This window comes from Salvelinus alpinus, chromosome 20, assembly GCF_045679555.1.
Source record: "Salvelinus alpinus chromosome 20, SLU_Salpinus.1, whole genome shotgun sequence".
Lineage (NCBI taxonomy): Eukaryota > Metazoa > Chordata > Actinopteri > Salmoniformes > Salmonidae > Salvelinus > Salvelinus alpinus.
Window position 1 is genome coordinate 13218709 of NC_092105.1, and position 10757 is coordinate 13229465.

General features: G+C 44.8%; 1 protein-coding gene and 1 pseudogene across 1 annotated transcript; one reads left to right on the top strand and one right to left on the bottom strand.

Annotated features, from left to right (window-relative positions):
- Positions 1-345: 345 nt before the first annotated feature.
- On the bottom strand, positions 346-2341 carry LOC139547289 (uncharacterized PPE family protein PPE24-like). Its single transcript, XM_071356343.1, has 3 exons — positions 2180-2341; positions 1885-2042; positions 346-1438 (listed from the first exon to the last, which is right to left on the bottom strand). Exons 1-3 carry the CDS (start codon positions 2339-2341, stop codon positions 346-348), a joined length of 1413 nt encoding a protein of 470 aa, XP_071212444.1.
- A 7956-nt stretch (positions 2342-10297) lies between these two features.
- LOC139547407 (U1 spliceosomal RNA) lies at positions 10298-10447 on the top strand (annotated as a pseudogene).
- The last annotated feature ends 310 nt before the right edge of the window (positions 10448-10757 follow it).

The window sequence follows — 10757 nt, forward strand, 5'->3', positions numbered from 1 at the left end:
TTGCTATGACTGTCAATGACCTGATGCAATATATTGACACCGTAGATCACAAACAATTTAAGTTAACATATTACAGTTGCATTGATTATTTTTACCATTATTGAGTCGTTCCACCAATTCGGTGCCTTTTGAGATGTGTAACTTGGTGAGGAAAAAAACATTTGATTTCACCTAATTTTACCATTCTGTCATAAAGAGTACACGTTCAACTTCATAAAAAAACATGTTTTCCGATTGCAAGAGGTTAAATAAATAAATTACTATATTAAGTGCTTATTAAGTGCCAAATAAAGCTATAAATCCTCATATGACAGCAGTTAAATGCAAACTTTGTTTGAAAAAAATCTAGCCTGTCTGTCCATGGTTAACAGGGTTGACCGTAACAGGGCTGACCGTAACAGGGCTGACCGTAACAGGGCTGACCGTAACAGGGTTGACCGTAACAGGGCTGACCGTAACAGGGCTGACCGTAACAGGGTGGACCGTAACAGGGCTGACCCCAACAGGGCTGACCGTAACAGGGCTGACCGTAACAGGGTTAACCGTAACATGGCTGACCGTAACAGGGCTGACCGTAACAGGGCTGACCGTAACAGGGCTGACCGTAACAGGGCTGACCGTAACATGGCTGACCGTAACAGGGTTGACCGTAACAGGGTTGACCGTAACATGGCTGATCGTAACAGGGTTGACCGTAACATGGTTGACCGTACCAGGGTTGACCGTAACAGGGCTGACCGTAACAGGGCTGACCGTAACATGGCTGACCGTAACAGGGCTGACCGTAACAGGGTTGACCGTAACAGGGCTGACCGTAACAGGGCTGACCGTAACATGGCTGACCGTATCAGGGCTGACCGTAACATGGCTGACCGTAACAGGGTTGACCGTAACAGGGTTGACCGTAACAGGGTTAACCGTAACAGGGCTGACCCCAACAGGGCTGACCGTAACATGGTTGACCGTAACATGGCTGACCGTAACAGGGCTGACCGTAACAGGGCTGACCGTAACAGGGTTGACCGTAACAGGGCTGACCGTAACAGGGCTGACCGTAACAGGGCTGACCGTAACATGGTTGACCGTAACATGGTTGACCGTAACAGGGTTGACCGTAACAGGGCTGACCGTAACAGGGCTGACCGTAACAGGGTTGACCGTAACAGGGCTGACCGTAACAGGGCTGACCCCAACAGGGCTGACCGTAACAGGGCTGACCGTAACAGGGCTGACCGTAACAGGGCTGACCGTAACAGGGCTGACCGTAACATGGCTGACCGTAACAGGGCTGACCGTAACAGGGCTGACCGTAACAGGGCTGACCGTAACAGGGTTGACCGTAACAGGGCTGACCGTAACAGGGCTGACCGTAACAGGGTTGACCGTAACAGGGCTGACCGTAACAGGGCTGACCGTAACAGGGTTGACGTGTTCTGCTCTAATGGATCACAAAACACCACAATGGGAAAAACTTTGAGAAATGTCGGGGTGTAGTTGGTTAAAGTCTTCCTGGAAGTCAAAGGGTGCACAGAATACTGAATTATGACACTTTAACACGTCTTTATTTTTATTTATTTTTAATCTGATTTATTGAATTCTGACATCCAGCCAACTTGAAGCAACTGTGGGAAGCACTGGAGTCAACATGGGCCAGCATTGTGGGCGGGGGGTAGCCTGGTGGGTAGGAATGTTTTGGCCAGGTTGAAGGCCGCTTCATCAACAAAAATATACTTGTGATGTTCACAGCAGCATCAAACACCAACACACGTTAAAAATGTATTGTGGTTAGTTATTTTTACACTATAGTTCCAGTATGATATTGTGAAGTATCATGTGCATTAATAGTAACAGTAATACAGTATATAGTGCTGTACCGGAACATACTCGACCAGCAGTTGTTTCACCTGGTCGTTGTTTCTCTCCAAAAGGCACCAGATAAATGTGCTTCGTCTGTCATTCCTGTCTCTCACCATTTCCACCACGGCCCACTCCTGCTGATCGGTCAGCACCCGGGCCACGGACAACACCATGCGCTGTCCATTCTGACGGTAGAACAGAGTTTACTGTCAATAGATCATACTGGAACAATACTGGAACATGTTTAGTGAATTTACATGCATTACAACGTCAATTACTGTAAATGTAACGGTGAAGCATAGTTCACATCCTGCAGACTAACCAGTCTCTGACAGGATCCATGCCCATCTCTGACAGGGCCCATGCCCATCTCTCTGACAGGATCCATGCCCATCTCTCTGACAGGATCCATGCCCACCTCTCTGACAGGATCCATGCCCACCTCTCTGACAGGATCCATGCCCACCTCTTTGACAGGGCCCATGCCCACCTCTTTGACAGGATCCATGCCCACCTCTTTGACAGGGCCCATGCCCACCTCTTTGACAGATACATGCCCACCTCTTTGACAGGATACATGCCCACCTCTTTGACAGGATCCATGCCCACCTCTTTGACAGGATCCATGCCCACCTCTTTGACAGGACCCATGCCCACCTCTTTGACAGGATCCATGCCCACCTCTTTGACAGGATCCATGCCCACCTCTTTGACAGGGCCCATGCCCACCTCTTTGACAGGGCCCATGCCCACCTCTTTGACAGGATCCATGCCCACCTCTTTGACAGGATCCATGCCCACCTCTTTGACAGGATCCATGCCCACCTCTCTGACAGGATCCATGCCCACCTCTTTGACAGGATCCATGCCCACCTCTGACAGGATCCATGCACACCTCTTTGACAGGATCCATGCACACCTCTTTGACAGGATCCATGCCCACCTCTTTGACAGGATCCATGCCCACCTCTCTGACAGGATCCATGCCCACCTCTGACAGGGCCCATGCCCACCTCTTTGACAGGATCCATGCCCACCTCTTTGACAGGATCCATGCCCACCTCTTTGACAGGATCCATGCCCACCTCTTTGACAGATACATGCCCACCTCTTTGACAGGATCCATGCCCACCTCTTTGACCTCTTTGATCATTATGTATGGTTATCATGTATCATACATATCATTTAGATATTTATACTTTACACAACACACACTTTTTTTCTGTAGTTCAAAATCCATATGTCTATCCAAATGTGTCCCTCACTTCTACGGTCTTTTAGCCAGTCATGGCTCTGAGTCATGCTAGCTAAACCACACTAACGCTAGCTAGCTAACATACTGTAGCTGAGAGTCACCCACTGAACACAATGAGTCTTTATAAACCAAGGTTGAAGCAAAGCAGATTTGTATGTAACATCACGGAGAAGAAAAAATACTTTCTAAATAATGGGCCATTTAGTTATTATAAAAATGAGCAAACGCTGTGTGCATTAAGGAAATAGAAGCCTGGCTCAAATAGAAGCCTGGCTCAAATAGAAGCCTCTCTAAAAAGCGCCTGTTGTGTTCAGCGAAATAAGCATATAAACGCCCAGGCTATTAATAACATTTTTACAGTATACTGTAAATGAATATCAGATATTTGTAATTCCAGAACAAGGAATTACATAATTATAACATACTAATTTACTCAAATATAAATGTAAAATCATTGTTTTTAAATTCACCAATGGGGAAACAAAAGTCAGCTGGTATGAGGTTTACTGAGGTTTCTGTTAACCTTTAACTTTATTTGTATAATTCATTATACAAATAAACTATATACATTTTATACAGATTTTGTTGAAATAATTTAAAACATGTATTTAGCTGTTCAGAATGAGTACAGTTTAAGAAAACACATTAAGTCTAACATCAAGACTATAAAATAATTAAACACAGCCTCTTCAAACCCCTCTTCTACATAAATATCACTCATCCTAATCAATACCAGAGGAATAGAGGAAACTCTGACATTTCAGTTCTTGCTCCACTATTACACCATTCTAGCTAAATAAAGGTAATTCCAGCTGTTTGTCCCTCACTTCTACGGTCTTTTAGCCAGTCATGGCTCTGAGTCATGCTAGCTAAACCACACTAACGCTAGCTAGCTAACATACTGTAGCTGAGAGTCACCCACTGAACACAATGAGAGACAGACAGAGAGCGTATAGTTTCACTCTGCTGCTGACACATGGCAAGCTGTGATTCACACACACACCCTCACCCACCCTCCGTACATTCTGTAGTAATGTGTTTCCTACAGCCCCACCCAACCGCTATGCATTGTGTAGTAACTGGATTTTCTTGAGCCCTACCCAGTTACCATTCTCTCTCAATAACAATAACTGTATAGAAAATTCCAGAACTTTAAATGTATATTATACTCATATATATTTGACCTGATTTTAAATGAGCTAATTCATTGGCTACTTCAGTAATTGAGATGTCCTACTTCAGTCCATGTCTTTTGAAAGAGTAGATTTGTATTACTAGTGTGTATACATCTGTAGTAACCTGAAGAGCCCCTACAACCTGACCACAGCCTTACACACACAGCTCTTCTGGCTTTTCAAATCAAGACCACTTTACTTTTTGCACAGTTCTGCCACTGAACACGGTCTGGTGTCTCTGTACTTGTGCTGATTGGCTGAGTTAGCCAAAAACGCCAGTGCTTAGTATCATGAGCAGGCATTTCTATTGGAGTGGCAGTTTCCGAGCTCCTTCCTATATCTCTACTCTTGGTAACAGAGTGAGGAAAGGTATGGTTGTGAGAAGGTTATATGGAGGTGAGGACTGGCAGATGAAGATGTTCTGTCTTTCGTTTTCATGTTCTCTCTCTACTGGACATCCAAGCTTCTGTCTTGTACGTGTCATTTGTGCTTTAGTGTCTGACATCTCAGCTTATTTTCCCATTTCTCAGGTGTCTCAGAGGTGATTGACTGCAAGTCCAGGTACTTTCTCTGTGGTGTAGACTAGAGACAGTGAAGGGGGAGCCGTCACTGTAGATAGGAGAGAAGTGCAGGGGTCTTGTCTGTGATCTACGGGACTCTCTCACTGTTCATTTCAATTAATTGTCAGAACCATGTGGACGTCTCTTAGCTGATAACGAGACCTCTCCTCTCCCTCTCTTTTTTTCTGAATGGGTGTCCTCTCTCTAACCTCTCAATTGAGAGGAGTGTAACAGAACACTGCCCTCCACTGCGATAGGCTCAGCCCCTTTCACCAAGGGACTATAAGAGCTCAGTCTCAGCTCAGAGTGTGTAAGAGAGAGTGTGTCTGTCTGTCTGTCTGTCTGTCTGTCTGTCTGTCTGTCTGTCTGTCTGTCTGCATCAGAGGGGCTGAGGGAAAGAGAGGGAGGGAGGTAGAGAGACACAGACAGACAGACAGACAGACAGACAGACAGACAGACAGACAGACAGACAGACAGACAGACAGACAGACAGACAGATAAATTAAAAGGAATAGAGGGGGAAGAGAGAGAGATAAAGAAATAGGGATAGAGGGGGAAAGAGAGAGATAAAGAAAGAGGAATAGAGGGGGAAAGAGAGAGATAACGAAATAGGAATAGAGGGGGAAAGAGAGAGATATAGAGGGGGAAAGTGAGAGAGAGATAAAGAAAGAGGAATACAGGGGGAAAGAGAGAGAGAGAGATAAAGAAAGAGGAATACAGGGGGAAAGTGAGAGAGAGATAAAGAAAGAGGAATAGAGGGGGAAAGAGAGAGAGAGAGAGAGAGATAAAGAAAGAGGAATACAGGGGGAAAGAGAGAGATAAAGAAATAGGAATAGAGGGGGAAAGAGAGAGATATAGAGGGGGAAAGTGAGAGAGAGATAAAGAAAGAGAAATAGAGGGGGAAAGAGAGAGATATAGAGGGGGAAAGTGAGAGAGAGATAAAGAAAGAGGAATACAGGGGGAAAGAGAGAGAGGGAGATAAAGAAAGAGGAATACAGGGGGAAAGAGAGAGAGAGAGATAAAGAAAGAGGAATACAGGGGGGAAGAGAGAGAGAGAGATAAAGAAAGAGGAATACAGGGGGAAAGAGAGAGACAGATAAAGAAAGAGGAATACAGGGGGAAAGAGAGAGAGAGTCTTAGTGCTGTAACATGTGATAGTAGTTTTTTCTCGGCAGGGCTGGGTTGTGAGAGCGGGGTCGGGAGCGGGGTCGGCAGTGTGGTGGGAAAGCACCTTTAGCCCAGAGGGACTTAAAGAGAGAGAGAGTGTGTGTATGTTTGTGAGAGTGTGTGTGTGTGTGTGTGTGTGTGTGTGTGTGTGTGTGTGTGTGTGTGTGTGTGTGTGTGTGTGTGTGTGTGTGTGTGTGTGTGTGTGTGTGTGTGTGTGTGTGTGTGTGTGTGTGTCGGCTTCAGCACAGCGCTGTCACTTTAAGCCTGTTACTGATTACACTCTAAAGAATGCAACCGAAGGAGAAAAAAAGACTGAAAGAGAAAGAGAAAGGGAGAGGAGAGGAGAGGAGAGAGAGGAGAGACAGAGAGAGATAGAGGAGAGGATAGGATAGGAGAGAGAGGAGAGGGGGAGAGACAGAGAGAGGAGAGGGGGGGAGAGAGAGGCAGAGTGAGAGAGAGAGAAAGGAGAGAGAGAGAGACGTGTAAGGACAGATTCTTTTGAATTTGGTTTAGTTAAGTTTGGAAGCTAGAGAGACAATTCTCTCTCTTCTCTCCCTGAGAGAGGCAAACTGGAGGGGAACACCAGATTATCTGACAGAGAGAGAGGGGAGGGGGCAGAGAGAAAGTGGAAGAAGAGGGGAACCGACAGAGAGACAGACCAACACAGAGAGAGAGACAGAGAGAAAGAGAAATGGAGAGGGTTCGGCGAGAAGCTCACAGCCATCAGGAGGAAATGCTCTGAGTAGGTAAGTGGGGGGAAAAAAGTCCCAGTTAGCACTGCTGCTTCTGATGGATATCATATGGTCCACGTTAAGGCTGAGAAAACGCTCACTGATCCTCCACAGTCAGACCAGACTAGAGGAAAACTAGAGAAGCTCTCAGACTCAGAATGACACATTTCTTATTGAATAGAAATAGACAGTGCACTTAGAAAAACATCTTTGTGACAGAAATCCTTTCTCTGTCAGCCCTGTAATAATATGATGATATGTGTTTATATTTGTGTGAGGTAGTCCAGCTGAAAGCACAGTGAGATATAGTAGTGATTTACTGTAATGTATTGGAGCTGTGCTGGATTGAATAGAGATTACTAGTGTGAATGTTACCTCGGAGTGTTATTAGATTAGTCGGATTACAACGCATCTGATTCACTGTTACATAGCTGTTACATAGCTGTTACATAGCTGTTACAATGCTGATTCACTGTTACATAGCTAATTCACTGTTATATAGCTGTTACATAGCTGTTACAAAGCTGTTACATAGCTGATTCACTGTTACATAGCTGTTACATAGCTGTTACATAGCTGATTCACTGTTATATAGCTGTTACATAGCTGTTACATAGCTGTTACATAGCTGTTACATAGCTGATTCACTGTTATATAGCTGTTACATAGCTGTTACATAGCTGTTACATAGCTGATTCAATGTTACATAGCTGATTCACTGTTATATAGCTGTTACATAGCTGTTACATAGCTGTTACATAGCTGTTACAATGCGGATTCACTGTTACATAGCTAATTCACTGTTACATAGCTATTACATAGCTGTTACATAGCTGTTACATAGCTGATTCACTGTTACATAGCTGTTACATAGCTGTTACATAGCTGTTACATAGCTAATTCACTGTTACATAGCTATTACATAGCTGTTACATAGCTGTTACATAGCTGATTCACTGTTACATAGCTGTTACATAGCTGTTACATAGTTGTTACATAGCTGTTACATAGCTGTTACATAGCTGTTACATAGCTGTTACATAGATGATTCACTGTTACATAACTGTTACATAGCTGTTACATAGCTGATTCACTGTTATATAGCTGTTACATAGCTGTTACATAGCTGTTACAATGCTGATTCACTGTTACATAGCTGTTGCATAACTGTTACATAGCTGATTCACTGTTACATAGCTGATTCACTGTTATATAACAGCTACATAGCTGTTACATAGTCATAGACTGTAATAGCATGTATAGCTTGTACATTGATAGAATTAAATGGATACAGAAGTATGACAGAGCTCTTATGCTGTCTCCAAATGTGACTTATTTAAATAAGCTGTGAAGGGCACAGTATAGGGCAAAAGTAAAAAAAAAAAAATGCATTGGGATATCAGTCATTGTGTTGCTAATGTCTGTTTTATTGGTTCTATGCAGTCATTGACTTGTTCTGTTGGGTTGTTACTGTATGTAGTAGAGAATAGGAATGTTGTATAGTTTCCCCCTCCCTCCCCATCCTCTGTCATGTTGACTCCCCTATAAATTGGGGTAAATGGTACAGTCCACTCCTTTTGCCCAGTGGCAGAAGGCATGAATGAACTCCGAGCACGAGGCGATGGGAGGGGGGGGGGGCGGGGTGTAGAAGGGGAAGTGAATGTATATACTGTAACTCAGTATGTTTCTTTATGAATGGGTAGTCTGAGCGGACAATCTTATTGGTTGAGAGAAGAGCAGGGTTTCTGAATGGACAGTAGGGTTCAGTCGCCTGTGTTTAGAGTCACCTTCTGCGGTCGCCTGTGTTTAGAGCCACCTTCTGCGGTCGCCTGTGTTTAGAGTCACCTTCTGCGGTCGCCTGTGTTCAGAGTCACCTTCTGCTGTTGCCTGTGTTTAGAGTCAACTTCTACTGTCGCCTTGCCCTCCCCCAGTTACTAGCTGTTCTGAAAGTTTTGTGTGTGTGTGTGTGTGTGTGTGTGTGTGTGTGTGTGTGTGTGTGTGTGTGTGTGTGTGTGTGTGTGTGTGTGTGTGTGTGTGTGTGTGTGTGTGTGTGTGTGTGTGTGTGTGTGCTTATCGTGCCTGCGTGTCAGGTGTGTATGTGTGTGTGTGTATGTGTGTGTAGGTGTGTGTGCTTATCATGCATGTCCAGTGTGTGTGTGTGTGTGTGTGTATGTGTGTGTGTGTGTGTGTGTGTGTGTGTGTGTGTGTGTGTGTGTGTGTGTGTGTGTGTGTGTGTGTGTGTGTGTGTGTGTGTGTGTGTGTGTGTGTGTGTGTGTGTGTGTGTGTGCTTATCGTGCCTGCGTGTCCGGTCTGTGTGATAGTCCTGATATTGTCGGTATGATGCATAACCGGTATCTTGATGGTTGAGATTAGATTCTCAGGGGGAATCTGCTCTCTGTCTGATCTCTATACCTACATACTCTTACCTGTCCTACTTGGCAACGTCTCACAGATGGACATTTTGCCATGACAAAGTGTTTTGCTGGTACAGGTAGGATTTATTCATTTGATTATTGGTCATCAGTTCACCGTGCAGTGAGTGTGTTGGCGCTATCTTTGATGACGTCACTATGTGAGGCTCTTCTCACTACAGTCTTTTAAAAAAGCATTCCAAAGGGCTTCTTCTGGTGTCCCCATAGGAGAACCCTTTTAGGTTCTGGGAAGAACCCTTTTTGATTCCAGTTTGACCCCTTTTGGGTTCCGGTAGAACCCTTTTGGGTTCCATGTAGAACTCTCTTTTTCACTCTATTGTTCTTTTTGGCATGACCTGACTTGCTTTTGTTTAGACAACAATAGTCACTCTATTGTTGAGTTCAGGCAGAGTTTAACTGGATAACTTAGAAGTCACAAGGGCTGCTCGCTGCATTTGGTTTGATGTACCACACTTGTGTGTGTGTTGGATGGGAGGGGCCTTCTTAAAGGTGTGTTTGTGTACTCAGGTACGATAGGTTTCAACGGTTCTCCACACACCCACCTGGCACTGTGTGTCCCTGTGCCCATATATGGCCATAGCTTTCCTTACCTGGTCCCTCTCTGAGAGTGCGTTGAATTCCAGTGAGACAGAGAGCCGGGCAGAGACGTGAAAGCGGAAGCATGTCATGGAAAGCAGGATGAATGAGCGAGGCCTGAGATCCGTGTTTGAAGAAGTGTTTTTTATCAGGTAGCTAGGACTCCCCCAGGTACATAGTAAGTTATTCGGATGGGACTCGGTAATCAGTTGGTGTTATAGTGGAACTATCTTCACCCACCATTGACCACACTCACAAGAGACTGAACACTTTTCCCGGCTGATATTGCTACTATGGGAACTCTCATCAATTTTATTTTTTAAAGGAAATTGTCTGGAAATGTATGTATGGCCAGTCAGTCAGCTATTCAGGTTAGAATGAAGTCTGCTGAAAGTTTAAGGAAGGTAGAATGTGTGTCTGTCTCTGATAGAGAGTTCACCTTCTGAAAGGTGCCTGAAGGTGTGGCTTTACGTCGTTCATTTTTTTCAACAGGTTTTACACCAACACACCCTCTATGGATAACAATCACTACAGCAGTAGGATCATACTTACCTGGCAAGGGAGATACCGTGATCAAGAAGGCGGTTCACCCAGGGCGAGGCTCAGCCATTGCACTCCGGCTGTGCTGACCCCTCCAAAGTTCCTAAATGTGGAAATCTCGATTGCATAATTTCTGGACTGTGTTCGGGCTCTCCCCTGTTAGCAAAAAACTAAAATAACAACAGTAGGGAAGTGTGTGCTGTTACGTCTCTATGGGGCAGTGTAAGAGGGAGAGAGAGACGGGGGAGCTGGGAACTGTATCTAAAACAATGGGAATACTCTGGGATTGGGAAGGTTGTGGGAAAAGGGATGGCAGGGACCTTTGATGTTCCATGAACTCCATGTCTCCATAGACCAGGAAATGGCTAATCGGAGCCGCTGGCTTTCCTCTCTCTGGTTGGACGGTTCCTCAGATCAGACTCTCCAGATCTGGACACGTTGAAGCTGAGAACTAGTATCTGATT